Raw genomic sequence first — 22938 nt, 5'->3', positions numbered from 1 at the left:
GTGGCACCTGTGCTCATTGGACACTGCAATGGAACAAAGCGGTCGCTTGCTTGTTTGCAGACGCACGCACATACAGGGCCGTTCCTCGGAGCCTTTCACATCTCAATTCAGCTGTAATAAATATTCTAATGAACATCTGCATGGGAACCTCTTTCTGTTTCTTTCCTTTCCGAGTCATCTTTCTAATCTACCCATCTTCTCTCGGGCCAGGCGGATTTCAATGTCCCGCAGTGCCTCTCTAACAGCGTCTCTGAGATGAAGTGCCGCGAGTTGAGGAAGAAGCAGATGATAAGTCAATGTGTGGCTATTGACAGAACATGGGGACAAACGGACGGATAGAAAAAGGAGAGATCTGATAAACCTGTGTGCAGTGGCACAGAATGAAAGATAAGATTAATGTGTGGGTTGATCACACGGTGCTGTGCTCATTCATCCCCGTGGCAGAGCAATCGAAGGGCTATTCAAGCCAGAATCCTGCTTGCCAGATCCGTCAAGTCCACCACAGCTCATTTTCTAGGAAACGAGGAGGTTAGAACGGAGCGTTAGGCATTGTTCCTCTGAACAACGCAGAGAACAAAATGAACGTAATAAAATGATACATTCTGCCCACTCTTGGAATAAGGCTGCATTTGGACCAAGAAACAGTTAACTGTATGCGGATACATCTTCCCAATCTAGCAACCTTCCTAAAATATTACAGAGAAACTTTCAAGAAATTATTCTCAAAATGAGTTTTGTCCTTTTGCATTAAACAGTTTATCTTTAAACCCCTCACAATGAACACACGAAAGTAACAGCCTCATGCAAAACTGTCAAACAGTCTATTTTCTCCTTCCATTCACATTTCACGCTTCCAAAAGTGTCATCCGTCTCTTTATTGCAGGAACTAACGACATGAATTAACGACCCATTGTCAACTATGCCTGTGACTTCTGAATGGGATCCAGTTTCCAGTCTATGACATCATTGTTAATGGCAATAAAATGGTGTCAGAGCTTAATAGATGACACATGAATGGCACTGAATTTGAATAAGGAGCGCAGAACACCAAAACATTCAGAAAGCTGGGAAACTTACTCTGAAAGACCCCTGAAGAGCTTTCACCATATATAATTCCGTGACTTCACTGGTCGACAAGCTATATAGTCCCTATTTGCAAAAAAAACGGCTCAGGAGCAGATCCTGTATAACACCACTTAAGGTGTCAAACCATTTCATAGAGTGCCTTTCGATCACTCCACATTTTGCATATCAATACCATTTGTGGTGAGCCATGCAAAACGTCCAAATCTCCTGAGCAAAAACTGACAGACTATAGCAGGACCTGTAACACAATCTGTCTATAAAGATTTTAATTTAAAAATGTACAGGCCCAAATTACATACAAATGATAATATTACTAGATATATACAGAGAGGTTTACTCTGGTCCTTAAGAGATAGTTCACCCAAAAGGAGATAGGCAAAATGCCATCTCATTCACCATTAACGTTCAATGTATGAAAAAGATGCCAAAAGTGAATGGAGAATGACACACTAACTAAACGAATCTAATTTTGTGTTCTACTGAAGAAAAAAAATCATACAGATATGACATAAGTATTGAGATAAACTATTACTTTAAAATAAAAACCACAGAGGGATGTAGACTGTTGCGCTCTCTTCAGGGAGAAATAGGCTTTAATATGGCTCCCCTGTCTGAGTGAGAAGTCGGTTATGATGCATTTAAAATGTACACGATAATGTTAATGCAGACAGTGCGTTATAAGTACGATTAAGGCACATTTTACTGACAAGCTGACAGCAAATGAAGGATTTTACGATGGCGAAATGGGTTTCTGTAGAAGAACGATTGGGAATTTTAAATGCCAGCCATACATGACTTGCTGTAACATTAAAATAAAATACATTTCAACTAACGTTAGAGGCGCAAGCTCCAGTTGTTAAAGCAGAAATGACTGCAATGTCAGATAATGCGACTGTGTACGTTAAATGTTAAAAATGCTAAACGTCATTCTTTCATGAAACAGAAAAGGAGATCTGTAAAATGACATCTGAGTCACCATTCATTTTCACTGTATGAAAAAAAGATACAATGAAAGTATATGGTGACTGGGGCTGAGAGTCTCTAACCTTTTGTGCTTCATGGAGAATGAAAAAAAAATAACGTTAAAGGTTTGTATCAGTGTTAGAGTGAGGAAATTACAAGATTTAACGTACATTATCGGGGTGAACTAAGCGTTCTGTCAGATTAATTGTTTTATCTGTACCTGGCGGCTGATCCATCTCAATGTAAAATATTAATTCAGTGGAATAGGGCATCATCACGTCTCTCCAGTCGTCATCTTCTTTCTCCGTATTCCACACTGTATTGTACATGGTCTGAGTCCTCTGGTGATCGACTAGGCTCTCACCAAACGGAGTAAAATCTAATTTTCAACACAGACGAATGAAAGAAACATAAAAAGCTCGTCTGACTGAACGGAGAGCTCAACTTTAACAGTCTGAATGCCTGCTTCAGAGTAACTGCGTGTCATGAAAGCTGTCAAAGCACCAGGCTTCACTCATCCGACATCACTTGATAGAGCATTTTACATATATATATAAAAAATAAAAACTCTTAACAGTCCGACAGAACAGAAAGTAGATACCAGCTCTACAATCCACTCTGTACTACCGTGACGAAACAGTAGTCTTCATTTCAATCAGCTCCCCAAGTCTACTGGCCCTTTCACTTCATGACGAGGAGTCCATTCGGTGCGCACAGCATGGGGGGGAACTGTTCTAACCGACACGCGTGGAGCTAATTACTCTACTCGTGCGTTCTTTTAAGCGACTGATACATATGAGAACTAGTTAAAAACACGAAAAGAAGGCCGAGTGTGTAGTTATTTATTCTCATTTCGCCGTGTGTTACGGTGTCGTTTTATTCACAAGTGACATCATTTTTCTGCACCCCTTCACCGGCACGAAATGGACTCGCCTTAAAACGGATCACTGGCTCTGTAGGTGCTGTGGAGCACGCACACTCCAGATTTGGGAACCAATCAGAATGCGCGGCTCTTCCAACTAGTTTGCCAAAGTCGGAGTTTGTACATTATTTGCAGCCGCGTGTTTCTCATGATCCAATGAACTTGTTCGGAGAGCGGAAGTCGACATTCTATTGGTCGAACCGTTACTATGAGGTACAAAACTGATGGAGAGAACAGAGTTCAGTTTGGAGGAAGTAATAATTTTGATGCTATATTCTATGTAAAAGATAGCATGTTGATTGGAGATATTGACAGTGTATATCAGTAAATATATTAGAAGCATCATAAGAAGAGAAACAGCTGCTCATAAAAGTCTATTATGGGCATCTGTGTTTGGAAATACAAACTGGTATAAATTCTGGTCAATCTGACACACCTGCTAATAATAAAATAAAAAGTAACATTAACAAATTAAAACCTTTTCAGTCAAACACTAATACACTGGCCTATGTTTCAAAAATAAAATATTAACAAAAATACTGAACTTCCTCCAGGCATTTTGCAAAAATATAATTTTTGCTAACTGTTGCCTGTGCTTCAGGATTTCTTCTGTACGTACATCTCATTAATGCAGGTTGGTGGTCTGTTTTAGGAATAATTATCTTGTGGATGGCAATCTGTCTTCCTGTACGCCTCTTTCAGTCCCCTCTGTTCTCATACGTGTAATCTATCAATCAAGAGGGAGAATGTCCCTCTATGGCCAGAGCGAAAAATAGGATCACAATGTTTGCATCTCTTTATTGCAGGACAGGGAGGAACCTCCAGATGGCTCGTGCCTGACAAAGGCTGTCCTTGTCAACTGTGTCAAACTTGCTTAATTGTCACTGTCCATGCTTCAGTTCAGCATGAGCAGATGGATCCAAAACAATGACAAGCAACCGAACGGTCACAGTAATCCATGAAAAGCTGTGGGAAAATATTAATCACTTACACCCAATGCATAATGAACAAGTAATAAATGACACAGGACCATGTAAATTATGTCCATACGAGCTGTAAATTTAAGACTGATGCATTTATTGGAGGTCATTCTCTTTTTGAGACTGAGATTGTCTGGTTTGGACTAGTGTATTGCTAGCCGCCGCTGCAACACTGGAGATATACACACGTGACTATGGGGATTTGAGTGTCAAGAAAAGTGTGTGTGCCTTAGAAACCTTAATGCACAACCAACTGCGGCTTGTTATTGGTCCGTGCCTGTCCTCTTATTGGACAGAGAGCTTAATGCTAACAGTGTTTCTATGGTATGTCTGCAGGGTATTCAGATTTGGCTGATCCAAGATGTGCGAATTACAAAGGAAAATATCTTGCCAACTATGTGCACTGCAAACTTTAATTAAATACCAAAGTGGGTGTCTATGAACTAAGACGAGGTGAATGCCAACATTAAAATTAAATGTTTATTCAAATTATTCATTGTATTACAGAGAAATGTATAACCATGCAAGCTAAAAACCTGGTCTTCTCTGTGATTTAAATTATAAATGTAGTTAACCAGGACATGGTTATTCTCAAGAGCATATGATTGAACAAATATCTGTGTAGTGCTGGATGAGTCATTAGTATTTCTCCATGTAAAATTCAAAAGCATATGTGTTACAAGTTTATTATTTGTCACTTGTAAGGAGCACACTAGCATATAGTTAGTCTTAAGGCTAACACACATAGAAATAAAAGCCACAAAACTTTGAAATAAAAATTCTATTTGCATATATTATATTATATTAACTTACTTTTTTGCCATCAGGTTCATGTCTTTAGCTTTTGTAATGTTTGCTAGCTGATGTTTCACACTATACCAGCAAGATTTATTATTTTACACTCTTTTCTCCGATTTTTCTCCGATTAGTTTCCACATGTTGTGAGCCCAATAGACATGACTAGCAGAAAGAGATTCTAATCTGCCTGACTACAAGACCCAGCTAAACGATGGCAAATCCTGTTTAAAGAATGAGGCGATAAGAAGGGTTAAGGAAGTTTTAAAGGTATATCCATGACATGTAGATTTGAGGATGGTGAACGGAAGGACATTTTGATGACATGCTAATATAAAAGTCGCCTGCTTGCTGGGTGACAATAGCCTGACTGTGCTGTTTCTGTATTGACTAAATGTAGCCGTAAGCATCTCATATTTTATCTGTGACTGTAACAACTAGAGTGGAAAGTACAATTTCAGTTCAGATGCAAATAGGCGGCTTCATTGTTCCATATTTAACACAGACATAAGGGCGGCACTGAAGAGTCACACAAAACCCAGAGCTGTTGTGCGACCACTGGTTGTGCATTATACATAATTCATAAAGGAGATGAAAGCTGAAAGAAGCAATATCATTGTTCCCCAGCTGATATCATGGAGGGGGAAATTAATTTCAATCCACTGTAAATTACACACAGTGAGAGCGATCACCTTTTCTGTTTTTTTCTGCTGAGCTCATGAGAATCAGGCTGCTCTCTCTGTCACTGTCTTGCTGCCTGGAATAAGCCATAAGCTGTTTCTCTCAAAGCCAACTGAGAGAAAAGAAAAGAACAGAACAGAACAACTAGAGATGTTTCTTTAAAGGAACAGTGGACCTAAATATAAATTCTTTCATCATTTACTCATCATGTCATTCTAAACCCAAATTACTTTACTTCCATTGAACACAAAGGGAGAATTATACTGGTTAAACTTTCCAGTTAGTCCCCAGGAGAACTGAAGCTTTCACAAATAATGAAAAAGTACCATAAAATAATCATAAAAGTGGTCCATATGGCTTGTGATCTATATTCAAAGTCTTCTGAAGTCATATGCTAACATTACATGAGGAACAGGCCTAAATTTAAATCCTTGTTATGCTAAAAGGAGTGACCAGGATACTCTTCGTAAATTCAGATTTTGTGTTCTACAGAAGAAAAACTACAGAAAAAAAAACTACAGAAGGTGACTAATTTGGTGAACTATCCCTTTATTGCTGCAATCTCCATGATAAATATAGACCACATATGACCAACTCACAAAGCTCATTACGGACCGGACGCACATTATAGAAACAGTAGTTCTTTATTATCGGGTACACCTTCAAGCATGACTAGATATCAGTCTCTTTTATCCACAAGGCTGCACTAATGGGTGAAGGAGTCATGTGTCTTGGATAATGTACACTCTGATTCGAGTTAAACGATTAGGCATACTGTCTGGTATTTGTTCTTCGCTTCTCTTCCTGAATTGGCGCAATTTTCAGGTGTGCGAAAAGGCATAAATCACCGGTATTGCCGTGCTAGTGCGTGCGCAACAGAGCGGCCCCAAAAATGACAACGATGTGTTAATGACTCTGCAAAAAAGAGCAGCACACTGGCTTATTAGCTAGCAAAGGCAGAGGAAGCCTCCCTCCATCTCCATTTCTGTGTGGCAGGCAGTCTGCGCTGCTGTGATGTCATCCTGCAATGTGAGCATCCCACTTGGACTGATGCAATACTCCGGTGACACTCGGTAACAAGCAGTCAGCGTCTGCCAATCCCCGCCCCCATGCCCCCTTCCTCTGTCTCATTGTCTTTCTCTGTCATTCTCCACCTCTTGGCCACTTTTCTTACAGTGTTCTCAAGTTTTAATCAGCCTCTCTTTCACCTCTCTACCTTTCTCTCTCTCTTTTCTCTCCTGGGTCTACTTTTCTTGTCATCCTTTTCTTTCCACACGCCTACTTCTCAGCCACCCTTCTCTCTGAACGGCCCTCTGGTTGTCATGGCATCAGGCACCATTGCTCAGCATTCTGCAGTTCAGCAGATAAAGGAAGGGCTGTTTAACTCTTCCCCGTCTGAGCCAGATCGGTCTGCGAGACACAAAGATAGTATATCAGCAGGCGTTATCCACATACTCTAGACTAATTAACAGCTTACAATGATGATTAAACAGTCCTAAAACTAAATATCAGGGATGATAAGATGAAACACTCAACAAACAGAACATTAGAGGCTCGATCTGTGGTTGAAAGTTGCAATCAGCCCAGCCGCAGCATCTAAAACCGTCACAATAAAACAAGCCCATTGTTTTCTAGTACAACACCAGGAGAACCTGCTGGGTTCACCGGATATCTTTGCATTCTATCACAAGACTAAAGTGGCTAAATGAGGTCTGCAGCTATGAGAGTGTGTCAACTTGAGAAGCAAATAGTAACAGATTAACCATTTGCCATAATGGCAAGTCTGCACTTACAGAAGCCAAGTAATGAATAGACTTTATCAAAAGATTAGAGGCTGAACCTGGGTGTGCCTCTTTAGGCAGGACCGAGGTCTCATAGTGTCTCACCTACATCACTTTACTAGCTCATACTTTTGTTCTTTTCCTAACAGTTCTGGAACTTTGTATTGCAGCACTTCTCATGTAGGACCTCCTTAGGATGTATTTTCAATAGCTGCTTTGGATAAAAGTGTCTTTTTAATTAAAAAAAAAAAAAAAAAAAGTAAAAAAAAAAAAAGTTAATGATTAATGAAAAACCAGTCTTAAGTCGCTGGGGTATATTTGTAGCAACATCCAACAATACACTGTATTGGTCAAAATTATATTTTTTTCTTTTATGACAAATTAACTATGTTAATTAACTGTGGACACAGATATAATGCATATAAAGTAATACATTTATAGGTATACTTCAATATGTTCTGTGAGTGATTGGCAAAAGTGTAGAATATCATGACTGTTGATTAAAGTGATTAATCTTAAATATCAATGATTCTGGTTCTGATTTGGAGTCCTTCAATTCGATTCAGTTTGATTCAATTCAATACCTAAAAATCTTTTAGTAATTTTGAAAATAAATGAATGGGGCAGATAGCATTCTTCAATGAGTCCATTCACTACATTCAAAAGTCTGTTGTTAAATTTTGATTTTGATAACACTTTACAATTAGGTTCCATTTGTTAACATTAGTTAGCGTCATAAGTTAAAAGGAAGTAGCATTTCTTAAAATCAAAAGTTATATCTCTTAATATTTTTATAATGGACATGAGCCAAAGTTAACTTACTGTAAATAACTAACAAACTAATAAAGATGAATTAATATGCATGCTCTGATTGCATGCTAAGGGGATGCAGTTTGTCCCACTCACTTTTGTGAAACACTGATTATATTTTAAAAGCTTTATTTTAACTTTTATTTTTGTAACTGCAGCTGGCCTCATAAAACATTAACTTTAAGACAAAGCAGAGGCCTCTTCCAGACAATTGCATCAGTAAACAAATGTGTATTTTGTAAGCATCAATCCTATTATGGATAACACAGACTATATTTGCAAGTGCCTGGATTTCCACCAATCACACAAAGCTACAGGGCAAATTTCATGTTACATAATTAATATTTATGAGCGAAGTTGAACTTTTATAATTTTATACCCATCCCCCATACACATATGTGTTCCTACACTTCTGGGTCTTCGCATGAGGCTTTGATCATTAAAATATATGCATTTCAATATTTATACTTGGGCCTATATATACATTCTTTTTTTTTCTGTTCTATTTCCATGAATAAATATTCAATGTGGCATAACTTCCGCTTTAAAGCTAGAGCAGCTAAACAGGATTTGTGACTCCTACTACTTTCTAGATGCTTTTTTCTTTGATATGCATCAAATGTAATGTAATGTAAACCATGACACAACAATTTTACATCCATTCTCTATATTTTAATACTAATTTTATAGAGCATTGAGTGGGATGAAACCTATTATGATACTAGTCAAACTTTGATCTCTTAAATTTTTGTTTAGAAGTTATCACTTCCACTTCTTTATATGAGTCATGTTATTCTATTAAATGTAAATCTCTTGGATAACAACTTCAAGACCCTTCAGTGCAAGCGTTTCAAGGTTTTATCCCATCCCTTGATTGTAACAAGTATCTCAGAGTTGTGTGCCTAATTAATTTGGTCTATAACCGTGTGAGTTCCGATGAGATTTCATGCTGAAGTGAACAAACTATCCAGCGAACCCCCCTTCTCTCCTCCTAGCTCTTAGTTACAATTATAATCAGCACCTGATGCCTGTTTCATCCCTTGATAGAAGACTGAACTCAGTGACACACGCATGTCATTGTATCAACTGCTGATTGCCTTCAACTCCCACGGTTGTGGTTGCTAGGCATTTGAATTGCATCCAAACGAAGAATGGAAAGATGCAAATGAGACTCCCATCCTTGTTTCAAACCACAGAAAGATGCATTATAACTTGCATACGTAATATTTAACACCTAAATAAAAACGGTTCAGGTTACACTTTACAAAATGTTCCCATTGCATTGCAGTTAATGCATCCATTAATGCACTACATATATTCTCCTATATATATATATATATATATATATATATATATATATATATATATATATAGAGAGAGGAGAGAGAGAGAGAGAGAGAGAGAGAGAGAGAGAGAGAGAGAGAGAGGAGAGAGAGAGAGAGAGAGAGAGGAGAAGAGAGAGAGAGAGAGAGAGACGAGGAGAGAGAGAGAGAGAGAGAGAGAGAGAGAGAGAGAGAGAGAGAGAGAGAAAATGTTTATTCTAAATATATATATATATCTATTAAAAGCTGTCTGGGGTGTTAGAGTGGACTGACCACCTTTGGTGATTTGGTATAATTCATGAACTAACAAAATACAAACAGTTGAAATATGCACCTTTATTTTAATACCCAACACAATGTGCACATTCAGTATATACACCTCATCAGGGTCAGTAGCCATTGACAGAACAGCAGCTGACCCCATCCTAGCCTGCAGAGGGGAACTTTTTCTGTACAAGCAAAACGGCATCACTGAGAGGCCAAACAGCCCATGCGTAACGGTAATGCTATTGGCAGGTTTGGAGATGGGAGTGTGTGATTGTTCAAGAGACTTGTAAATGGGAGCCAGGTGGATATACACAAGGATTCCATGAAATTCATAAAACACACTGTTGTGTTTGTGTTTCTCTCTTACATGCATGTACTATAGCACACACACACAAGTTCAGGGTTTTTTTTTTTTGACTTCAGCACCACATACTGCAGAAAATGAAGCACTTCTAGTTAGAAGTTAATGTTATTAAAATGACCAACAGTGAAATAGTTTATGAGCTGATACAATAAATAACAAGCAAGAAAAAATGATGTAGGGCAAAAGCAAAGCATGGTGCTGCTGGATCAGAAAAAATACACATTTACAAATCTGATTTCTTTACCTTAGGGGAATATTCATGAACAAGCGCCAGTATGAGTTTGTTAAAGTATGTTTATAAAGTGCTAAAGCATAGCAGGGTTTTATTTGTTTATGAAAAAGGCATAAAATACAGTTGCATTAAATATATTTTTAAGAAGAGGTAACCGCACAAGAGTTAAGAAGAGGTAAAGAAGAAAGATGAGGAGAACGCGAGAGTGGTGACAAGTGGATAGAGGGAGATATGTGAAATGAAGTGAAGAGTCTGAAGTGGCAGGCTGGATGAACAAGCATAGAAACAATCTTTATGTTCTTAATGTTTCAATGCAACTCAAGGGTCAAAAGAGGGAAAGGAAAGAGTTGATGACTGCAGTGTAAACAGAGGATGAAGCAAGTAGCTAATTGTGCATTTGAAACTCTTTCTGACAAGCAGAAGGAAAAGATTATAACTCCATGTTCAAAAATTAGCAGTGCTCTCTCTGTTCAACTAGAATGCATTACATTGATTGAGAGTAAACACATTTATAATGTTACAAAAGATTTCTGTTTTATGTTTTCATTTTAAACTTTCTATTCATCAACAAATTCCGCAAAACAGAAGTTTTAAATATATTAAGCAGAACTGTTTTCAACATTAAGTACCAAATCAGCATAATATAATGACGTCTGAAAGATCACGTGACACCGGACAAATTCAGTTTTGTCATTACAGGAGTACATTACAGTTTAAAGTATATTGAAAACAGTTATTTGAAACTGTAATCATATTGTACTATGTTCCTGTATTTTTGATCAAATAAATCACTTGTGTGCATAAGAAACTTATTTTAAAAATGTGGAAAAAAATCGTACAGATCCCAAACTTCTGAATGACAACGAACATTATTATAAATGGCAATGTTTTAGTGATTTTTTTCCCCTCAGGCATGTAAAATTATTGTATTCACTGTGCCAGGTAAGTTTGACCGTATGCAACTATCCAACCATGTGTATGCAATCATAGGACACAACTATCTCCTCTGATTAGATCTGTTTATTCTCCAAGCACAAGAAAGCAGAGTGATTTACTTGTGATTCCTAGATTGAATTATTCTGAATGAAAAAGGGGAATGGAGGAAGACAAATTACAGAATGAAAGGTTCACTTATGTTATTGTGGTCAAAAGACAAGCAGTCTACAGATCTTACTGAGGACAAATGACATTATGTGTCTAAAATTGAGAAAAGCATGCTAATATGCTTTGCAGCATTAATTACAATCACAGAGCGGCTGTGAGACATAAGTTTTGTTGAGTGTTCCCAAACCAGCTGTGGGAATGCTTGAAGTCTACCTCTCATAAATTAGTAGATAAAGAGCAGAAGTATATCATATTAGATTCACGACTTCATTTAATCAAATTGTGATGTTCTTTATGAGATGGGTAATGTTAAGTGTAACTAATGCTTGGACATTAATCTGTTTTGGGACAAAACAGATAAAAGACCCTCTTGAGACCAAAAAAAGTGCATTTTCATTTGCAATTGTTTTTAACAAAAGCAGTAGGCCAAGACATGCTTCCAGTACCATACTTTAAAAAATGCTGGGTTAAAAACAACCCAACTTGGGTTATTTGGCAACACAGCGCTGGGTAAATATTGGACAGAACACATGCTTGGTTATTTTGACCTAGCTGATGGTTTAAATGTTTTTACCCACCATGCTGGTTTATTTTAATTAAATCAACTGAAATCTGAGCCTGTGAAGGGTTGCTGCAATCCTCAGACCACGGCCTTGCGTTTCACTCATAGCTGAAAGATGTTGTGACTGATTTCAAAAGCTGCCCACTAACAAACAGTCCTGAGATTAAACAACATATTTAAAAAAAAAAAATTTGACCCCTCTGTCTTTTTCTGTTTTGAGAGTTACGGGGGATTGGTGCAATGACATCACCTCAGAGCATGACAACTGACACCACAGCTCTCATTGACCCAGTGCACTCTCGGCTTTGTTGACTGAGCAGCCAATCATTAGAGCACATCATCAATTATTTAAGGTACTGCTATGTCACTTATCCTCCCTGATGAAGACGAATGGGGCTGTGGCTATGGTACGAGATGACACTGGGGTCTGGTGAGGCCTGACATCAACTGCTAAAGAGACTTATTCATGCGCTGAGAATTTTTAAGTGTCCTCTGTGATTTGACAATAAAAAAACCCAAGCATGATGCAGTGTGAGATGTACAGTACAGTGTCTGGACCTGTGCAAATAAACAAACAAACCAACACACCTCTTGAAGAACAGGATCTGGCATTTACATGTCAAATCATCATGAAAACCGTCATGTAAATTATTTTGATATAATCTGCATAAATATCTGCTAGATCTCACCTCTTTAATGTTAGCTGGTCTATGAATATTTCTTTATTAGCTTAAAAGAGTTCAGTCAGACAAGGCAGAACACCATCTGAATGACATCTCATAATGGCAAACCAGCCACCAACACAACCTTGGCAAACGTTTCAAAAGCTTCTCTGTGGTAAATTTGATGTTGTAGGAAGCTACATGAACTGTAAATAGTACCTTTAAAGGTACAAAAGATTGTTACTGCGATAGTGCCCTTAAATTTACATCTTTGTACTTTATCTATTTCTTAAAAGTGTACTAATATTGAGGTTATAGCCCCAGTGACAAGGTTTTGTTCCATTTTGTTCAAATTTTTCTGCCACTGTGGGATTCCCACATACCCAAGAACAAGATGTTTTTCAAAAACTATAGTGAACTTGGGAGTGGAATGACCATTTGGTTTTGATTTGAACATTTGAAGACACAAAACGTGTTAAACCGTACACTTTAAACTAAAGATGAAAACGTAAGAAAATGAATTTATTTAGGTGATTTTGTAAATGAATATTATAATAATAAACATTATTTGATTAGCACGTTGTTGCTCCTGTGCAAGCTTGTGCATTGGGCACCATGCGATCTCCAACAAGGTTGATCGGCAGCAGATGATAGGCCCACAGCATGTAAATCATCAATGAATGAGCGGCGCCAGATTTGCTTCATCTGGCCTAGCTTCCGTTTCCCCTGGGCAGGCGTCCACAGTATGATGGCCTTTGGTAAGTGGTCCGGTTGTTGGCATAGCATGTGATCTGTGAACCAGAAGCGGCATTCGATGATGATGTTGGCCAAAGGCCACGTGGTGGTGAACTTCTTCATTAGAGATTAGGTCATGATAGTAAATTTTTAAGATCCAACGTAAGCATCTTTGTTGGAAAAAGGTTTAGCCGTGTAGTGATCACTGCAGATTAATTCTAAGTTTCACTAGTGTAGGTGGTGGTCGGGATGACAATCGACCTTAAGAGGTGAATCTTTGTTTACAAAGCGATAGTCACTGACCTCCAGATGGGCATTAGCCATCGCATTGTTGCAGATGCTTTTCCAGTCTGACACGAGACATCCTTGTCTGAGCTGCTGTCTGAGTCTATGATGCTGCCGAAGTACATAAAGCAATTGACTTCTTCAAGCAGTTGCTGACCCACAAGGATGGGGGTATGGATACGAGCATTGCCGACACAAAGGATTTTACTCTTGGAGGCACTGATCTCGAGTCTGATCTTCACCGCCTTGCACTCCAATGCACCGCTAAACTTGTTAAGGGATCACTGGGTAGCTGTAAGGAGGGTGAAATCATCGTCGGAAACCAGATCCACTATTTGTCTACCATCTCTCCCAAACAAGCCGTAGTTGGCCGGTTCGGTGACACATCACATGACAAAATCTAGGGTGAGGATGAAGAGGAATGGCAAGGTCATGCATCCCCGGCGTATGTCAGTATTAATCTGGAAGTAGTCAGAAATGCCTCAGTACATTTAAACACAGCAACTGGTTTCACAGTAGATGTTCTGTAAAATGTTGATGGGATGCCGTAGCTTCTCACTATTTTTGACAGTGTTTCTCGATGAATGCTATCGAATGCCTTTGTAAAATCGATGGCTTCTGTTGGAATTAGGTGCTTTGCTCAATAATATTCCTCAGGACAAACATTTGTGCGATACACAATTTCCCACTTCGAAAACTGGATGGCTCCTCCCACAATTGTGCATTAGTCTCTCAGTGGAGGTGTCGAAGGAGAACCAAGCACAAAATCTTCCTGGGGACGGAGAATAGCCTGATACCTCCCCAGTTGTTGCAATCTGCAAGATTTATCTTCTTCTGAAGTTTACCAATAATGCTGGGACTGACAATTATTTACTGACACTGGTTCATCAAGGTGGTCATCTTGTCAATTAGCGCTGGACCACAGTACTTGAGCATTTCCACCAATATCTCGTGGATGCTGGGTGCACAGCCACTCCGAGGGTCATAACTGCCACTTTAGTCTCCGTGCTCGAGACTGGTCAATCTTCCACAGGTACAGTAGGTCAACCGTGGGCAAGAATAACTCCTCAGTGAACTTTGACACCAGTGCAGGCTGGTTCAGGAGTTCTTCAAAGTGTTCCACCCAATGTCTCTCTTGTGCTTCGGCCGTTAGAAGCAGCATACACATTCAGATAAATCATCAGGAAATGTTTGGAAAAAAATTAGAACTAAGACAGGACTTTAAGATCCACTGAGAGAGTGTGTCAGTGTAATCTTGAGTGATCAGACTCAATTATCACTGTCAATTATCAGAGTTCTGTAGCCTAACTGTAGACTGTTCATGACTGATGCACAATTTAGTCTGCATTTGAATTAAATGAATTCAGAATAAATAAATTAAAAGCATGAACTTTTAAAAGAAAAGAAAAAAGCATGAAACAAGAGAGTTTGGTAAAATGCACTGCTACAGTTGCTGTGGCATTAACTGAACTAATTTTATGCTTCCCCCATTTTATAATTTTGCTTTAACACTGAAAATTATCTGGGTCAAGACTCTTCCTTTGGCCACATACTGTACATATGCTTATGCATGTATGGATGGACCCAAAAATACCACACCCTACCTTGGGAGCTCTCGTCTGGTGAGATTGCCTACAGTGTCATCTGCTCTCTGCCCAGTGGGTATGAACAACCAGCATCTGCTGCATGTTAAACATTCACATGCAAACTCATGCACATAAGCACGTACACACACACACACACACACACACACACACACACACACACACACACACACACACACACACACACACACACACACACACACACACACACACACACACACACACACACATACACACACTCCTAAACTGCTGAGAAAACAACTTCCTGCTCAAATCCCAATGTTTAGTTCCAATCCAACAGTTTTCTAATTGCACCAAGTCGAACCATATTCAAAAGGATCACATACTGGGATGCGATTCCTAATAAATGCTGTCAAATATATTTAGTTGATTAATTTAACTTACTAATTTAACATACAGTCCATTAAATGTAATATTTTAAATATAGCTTTTTTAAGGCTTAAAATTTAGCCAACTTTACTTTCTTATGAACTCTTTTGTAGTTGAACTACTTGAAATTATGAGTATCTTCAAAGCAGTTTCCTCTCCATTGTCTATAGACATATTGAGGGTGTAAAGAGCTGCTTATGATGTATATCAATATGGCCTTGTTAGGGCAGTCCAGCTGGGAACCCACTTAGCTGCTGTTGTGCCCCCTTTGTGCACAAGCATATGAATACATACGCGTTATGTGTCAGAGTAACATGCTTGACATCTGCATGTCAACAGACTATTTTAACACAAAGCAGAGCCATGTTGCCCATGTGTTGCATCTGTAAGATGTAAAATCAAATTAGACACAATACATATTCTTTATATCATGTTCTCTTTGACTTTTGTATCCCTCTACTGCATTTAAACACCCATTAGACTGACTTTGTGTTATTATAGCTACACATGACTGATGATATGAATAATTAACTGTGACTGAAGAGATAAGTATACATACTGTAAATGTTTAAATAAATAACAATGCTTTTATTATGTATTGTTAAAGAAAAACAGAAATAGCATTCAACACCTGATTTAGATTATGGTACAGATCTTGGAACAAGAGAGAGACCGAGGATTCCAAGTGCTTACAAAGCAAGCGGATAAGGCTGCCATACAACATATCTGCCAGGAGAACAAGGAATTGAAGATTACTGAAAAATAGGAATCACAGACATCAGGAGAGATGCCGACCTGAAAGCTAAACAAGGACCAGCTTACCAAAGTAACTGATATTAGTGATAAATCCTAAGTGCGTTGAGTAAAAAGACAAAATTGCAGAACATACTTGAACTAGATTATTGCAATACAGTCAACACAAAAAGAGGAGTATAATCACTGGAAAGTGCACAAAGAAAGATGTTTAATTTGGTTACTTAAATTAGAGTTACGTGATTATATTATATTATATTATATTATACTATATTATATTATATTATATTATATTAGTTTTTATATAATAACGTTAAATGTTTTATGTAATATAAGTTTTATATATTATATATTATTTGTTGTTATTATTATATAATATATTTTTATTTGATAGGACTTCTGTTGTAGCAGTCCTTAAATCTTTAACATTTTAAGTCATTGTGTAAACATCACATTCAAAATTCACAGAATGGTGCTTGTGTATAAGGTGGTTGGTTCACAATTTTGCACATTTGTATTTTAACCTGAGTAGTTTATGGCTAACCTAATTGCATAGTTAACTGAGCATGTTGATCCAGATGACATTCACAATTCTTGCATTTGCACTCAGAGAGATTTTAATTTGAGCAATGCTGAAATAAATGAGAGGGAACATTGCTTAGGCCCACTTCATTTTTTCAGGGCATCCATCAGAAAGATGAGCCAGCAGGGTCTCCTCCTCATTTGTCTGTGTCTCTGTCCCAATGACCCCCCTGCTCCATGACCCACTCTTTAACCCATTCCCCCTATCGTCACCCCATCAAAAGAGCCTGTGCGCTCAGAGGGTCCAAATCAGCCGTCACAAATGACAATTATGCAGAAGTGACATCTCTCACTGTGACATTAGCCAGATGTACAAGTATCTAGAATGTAGGGAATCTGAAGAGTGAGGGATAGACATCAGGGCAGTGAGGGGTAGTGGGAAAAGTGGGGGGCTAAACGAGAGACATAAAAGGAAGATAGGAAGTGTGGCAGAGAGGGTTGACCAAACAAATCTTTTGTTTTAATCTAAGCGTGATATTATTGAAAGAAAAAATAGTATTCTGTAGACAAGTATTTAAAAAGTTTACATTCAATATTAGACACATTCACAAAGATCAAAGTCTGTGACTGAAGCCTATGATAAATCTTATTACAGTAATACACTCAAGCAGCCATGCTCACATCAAGACATCTGTGCATCAAAGAAAAGGTCAAACATCCCTTTCAATGGAAATGATGAGGATCACATACATGGTTTCACACATTAAGTCAGCAGATCTTCAAGTTTGCCAGTGTTCAGAATGGCACGTAGCAATTATTCTCAGCCAAATAAAATTTTATGAGGCGCAACTTTGTATCACAGAGCTAGAAGCACATAGAAGGAATTTTGAAATAGGACAATTACTATATACATGGTGATTGATCAGTTTATGAGAAATCCTGAGGTCAGTGGAAGTAGCACTTCTTCAAAGTCGGCATTGGGAAGCCGTAACAACTATATTCGGCTTATCGCTCGGACACAGGACACGATTTGGTCCAACAATAGCATCATTATTTACACCCAGATGGAGAGGCCAATTGATAGGCGTAGGTGGATTTATGCTGTGAGCGTGAGGAGGGTTGACCTACACCCCTGACCTTCTCTCATCTGTCCCTGAGAGGGGAATTGATGTCTGGATGCACTAGGCCAACAATGGCAGACCTAGACACAGGAAGAGAGCCTCTGGGGGAGGGTTGTGTCTGGTCAAGTCAAAGGTTATTTATATAGCACAAATTTAACACAACTGTAGCTGATCCAAAGTGCTTTACAGTAAAACATGATTTAAAATAGAAAAGAGTGGAGATATAAGCAAATATCATATACAACAGACAAATTTTACATAAAACACCAACTATATATACATAAAAAGAATAAAATAATATAAATACATAAACAGTATCACTCAAAAGCTAAGGTATAAAAATATGTCTTTAAGCTAGTTTTAAAAACATCCAGTGATGGAGAAGCCCTAATACTCAAGGGTAGACCATTCCAGAGCTTTGGGGCAGCTACAGAGAAAGCTCGATCACCTTTTGATTTGCAGCGAGAACGAGGAACCGATAAAAGTAACTGATCTCCAGATCTTAATTGCCTAACAGCTGTGTAAGGTTTTACAAGATCAGACATGTAATCCGGGGCCGAGTTATGCAATGCTTTGTATGCAAAAAGAAGAATCTTAAAATCTATTCTAAATTTTATGGGAAGCCAATGCAATGAGGCAAGGACAGGGGAGATATGGTCTCTTTTTCTAGTTCCTGTCAGCAATCTAGCTGCCGAGTTTTGAACCATCTGTAAACGGGAAAGTGTAGATTGAGGTAGGCCAATATAGAGCGAATTGCAGTAGTCTAGTCGAGAGGAAATTAGTGCATGAATCACTACTTCAAGGTCTTTTTCTAGAAAGAAAGTGTTTTACTTTTGCTACAGATCTAAGTTGGAAAAAGCTACTCTTCACAACTGCATTTATGTGCTTGTCAAACTGAAAAAAAGAGGGTCAAAGTAGACACCAAGATTTTTGGCATGATTGTGCAAATTATTACTTAAAAAACCTAACTGTGTTTTGACAGAGTTGTTGGTAGCAGCAGGACCCAGTAGAAGCACTTCGGTTTTATTTTCATTTAGTTGCAGTGAGTTATTTGACATCCAGGATTTAACTTCATTTAGACATGAGAACAGACGGTCTAAGGAAAGGTCGTTGGCATATTTGATTGGAAGATATAATTGAAGGTCGTCAGCGTAACAGTGATAATTTATATTATATTTCCGGAATATTGAGCCTAAAGGGAGCATGTAGAGGGAGAATAAAAGAGGGCCAAGAATGGATCCCTGCGGAACACCGCATTGAATAGGCATGGTGGGAGAAGTGAATGACCCTATATTCACAGAGAAAGTTCTCCCCTTTAGGTATGAGGTGAACCACTGCAAAGCTTGGCCCTGGACTCCAACAACGCACTGAAGACGATTTAAAAGAATGTTGTGATCGATAGTGTCAAATGCGGCACTCAAATCTAAAAGAATCAGGATGGCAGAAGACCCAGAATCGATAGACAGCAGAATGTCATTCGAGACCTTCAGCAATGCTGATTCAGTGCTGTGCAATGGTCTAAAAACCGGACTGAAATGGGTCTAGAATATTAAAAGTATCCAGATAGGAGCCAAACTGTAAAAGAGCAACTTTTTCCAAAACCTTTGAGATGAAGCAGAGTTTAGAGATAGGCCTGTAGTTGTTATGCACGGTAGGGTCTAGATGAGATCCTTTCAATAAAGGCTGTACGATAGCATGTTTAAAGCTTTCTGGAAATACAGCGTTTATTAAGGAGCTGTTTATTATAGTTAAGAGGGTGGGGCTGATTGTATCTAAAACCTCTCTAAACAGACGAGCAGGCAGAACATCTGATTGACAGAATGTAAGTTTCATCTGAGAAATTATTTTACGTAATTCAGCTAAGGAAACTGGTTCAAAAGTAGTAAAGCTACTAGATGGAAGGACCAATTGAAAGTTGTCTTTGTCTATGTCAGGTGAAGGGAGATGTGATCTAATATCCTGTATCTTCTGAATGAAAAATTCTGAAAATTGTGTGCATGTCTCAGGATTGACAACAGGAACTGAAAAAGCAACAGGATTTAGAACTGAATTTATGGTTTTAAAAAGTACTTTTGGCCTATTTGCATTTTTTGCAATTATGTGTGAGTAGTAGTTAGATTTTGCCTCATGAACAGATTTTTGATAGGCAACTAAGCGGTCTTTTAAAATTTGGTAAGAGACTTGGAGGCCATCCTTTTTCCACCTGCGCTCAGCCCTTCTGCACTCTTGTCTGAGAGTACGAGTAGCTGCATTTAACCAGGGCTGAGGACTAGTTATAGCCTTACGGTTTTTTACGTTTAAAAGTGGAGCAACTGTATTGAGAGCAGTACAACAGGCGGAGTTGAAAATTTCAACCAGTTGTTCAGTATCCGTACAGACTGATAAAGAATTGACAGTAGAGTTTGAAATGAGCTTGGAATAAGACTCAGAAAATTCAAATGCAGTCGTAGAATGAAACGCACGTGAATAATGTACAGGCAGAGAATTTGAAGGCTTTACAATTGAAATAACAGGCTCAAACACTACAGGGAAATGGTCAGAAATGCCAGCATCAGCTACTTCACAGATGTGCACAGAAAAACCACGAGTCAAAACAAGATCCAGTGTATGGCCTAAGGAATGTGTAGGACTAGAGACTGACTGTATAAAACTGAGTGAGTCCATAAGGCTCATAAAATTTTTGACCAAAGGTTTTGATGGACAACAGACATGAATGTTAAAATCACCCAACACCATTAGCCTGTCATAGCGAGACACTTGATTGGACAGAAACTCAGAAAACTCGTGAATAAAAGTTGAATTGACTTTAGGAGGTCTATACACCAATACACAGAGTATGGGGCCATTTAGATCAATTTTTAAGAGCTGTGCCTCAAAGCTAGAAAAGGCATCTACAGGCAGAAGTCTGCATTTAAATGAGTTCCTAAAAATCGTTGCTAAGCCGCCACCATGTCCACTTTAGGGTGAAAGGAGAATGAGGTTCATCAGTGACGGCTGAGAAGGAAATGAGTGTGGTGATGTCTTTGTATTCTTTTAGACCATCCATTACAGGCTATTGTAACCAGCAAAGAATAGGTTATGAATTCTTTGGGATGAAGAATCAAGAACTTTTCACCAGGACATCATCTTATAGGTCCAAAATGAAAATTATGATTTCTACTGTATTTGTCCATACAATGAATGTCAATGGGGTCCAAAATATAGACTTTTATTGAATGGTCAAAAACCACTGAGACATTTATCAAACTTCTGTGTGACGTATATATCTTTAACAAACAGTCACTGGTTAGGAAAGTGTTTGTGTATTGGGTCTACAGGCTTAAATGTAGAAGCGGAGAAACAAACCCTATGGATCAGACCATTAGATGATGCTGTCAGTCACTGGTTGTCTAACTGACAGCAAATAACCTCTTGTGGCCTGAAATGGATCTACTCACTTTCCTCAACTCATCCAACAGACAACTGCTACAATAAAACCCACAGTCCATGAAAGATATATGGCTTTTGATGAAGAATCCCCATCATCCCTCTCTCGCCACTTTGCCTGACATCTCAAGTCTTCCGTTGGCCTCACCTCACTGACTCTCCATTTTCACCGTTCATCCATCCATATTCCACCGCTTCCCAACAAGATCATCTGTGGGACTCTAAATCGAAGAAAACCCCTTGATAATTCCATTCCTGCATAAGAAATATGTGATATTTCAAGATCTAGACGTCTCCGTTTTGGCTGAACCTGGTAAATCTCTTGGGTCACTGGAGCTGCTGATATGTCTTGATGGACAATCCCATCTTTCTCTGTAACAGCCGTAGTAATACACTCAATCAAACACATACAATGGAGGCCTAGGGTCAATAATGCAAATCCGACAGTGCTAGCACCAACCAAACACTGAAAACATTCAGATTGTAGCTATATTTGATTAAACTCAAACACTGAAAGCCTGCTGATAACTGGGGTGACTGTGGCAGGAGTTCTTCTGAAAGAAAAACAGGCATTTTGAATAGTGAATGGCAATTTGGATTAAGGAGAGAAATTATTCAAGTGTATTAGAGCAAGACATACTGGACAAAGGTAATAAATAATTTTTATTTCTCAAGGCATGACATATTTTTTAGATTCACATGAACCGAATTATTACATCTGCTTTGGTGTATTGTGACAGTGACGCTTCCATTAATAGATCATTGTTGCCTTGGAAACTTTGGTGCAGACTAAAACCAAATGCTAGAGCAGCAGATTTGGCAGTGTGGGAGAAACCAATTCTGCCTCGTCATCACTGCCATAACTTTCTTCACAAAACCGCAAAAAGTAATCTATTTCTTTGCATTTCAGCCATCTGTTCCAGATAACAGAGACAAAGCTTGCTTCTCAAGGTACATGGATATTTCCCACACCCCACAATTTTTTTTTATTTGCATCCTTTGCATCCTCTTTATTAAAATACAATGGCAGCTACATACTCATTTAAGTTTGTTATTATAAAGTAAATATATATATTTAAAAATTGTATTTATGTGGTCATTTTACTAAAGCTAAAATAAATAATTAAAATATTATCTGTAAAGAACTAATATTAATTCAAAATAATTATGAATAAAAAAATTGACATTTACCATGGTAATACCATGTTTATTTTGGGATACCATGTAAATAACACAGTATATTAATATGATAATCATTCTGTTGATCATGTTTTTTTGTAAAAGTGTTTTAATTTTCATGCATTATCCTTATCTTTTTATACTCCCTAAAAATGACTTCACAATATGGACGTGAGAGAGATATTGCATTTAATCAAATATTTATTTCATGCCCTATCAACCCTCTGACAGACCCTAGTTAAAATGTATATGTTTCATCGATATATTTGATTGATGGTGTTTTCAGCTCTGTTTTAAATCTGATATTTAACATTGACCTACATCACAGTTTGGAAAAGAAAGAGAAAGCATTTTGTTTTCTTCGTAAAGAGAAAAAATGTCAGTCTGACCCA

The 22938-nt window shown here is 38.2% G+C and overlaps 1 protein-coding gene across 2 annotated transcripts in view; it reads right to left on the bottom strand.

Annotated features, from left to right (window-relative positions):
- pik3r3b (phosphoinositide-3-kinase, regulatory subunit 3b (gamma)) overlaps positions 1–22938 on the bottom strand; it is a 143330-nt gene that overhangs the window by 14904 nt on the left and 105488 nt on the right. The window contains exons 1-2 of one of the 2 annotated variants that reach the window (XM_019085737.2): positions 2651–2744; positions 2270–2428 (exon numbers count right to left, since the gene is read on the bottom strand). The exons of the other annotated variant lie outside the window; for it this stretch is intronic. Coding sequence (XP_018941282.1) covers positions 2270–2378 — 109 coding nt within the window. The 5' untranslated portion in view covers positions 2379–2428; positions 2651–2744. Of the gene's footprint in view, positions 1–2269; positions 2429–2650; positions 2745–22938 lie in introns of those variants that run through there. 2 annotated transcript variants of the gene reach the window in all.

Source organism: Cyprinus carpio, chromosome B6 (genome assembly GCF_018340385.1).
Source record: "Cyprinus carpio isolate SPL01 chromosome B6, ASM1834038v1, whole genome shotgun sequence".
NCBI lineage: Eukaryota > Metazoa > Chordata > Actinopteri > Cypriniformes > Cyprinidae > Cyprinus > Cyprinus carpio.
Note: the sequence above shows the minus strand (reverse complement) of the source record. Positions and strands in the feature narration are given on the sequence as shown.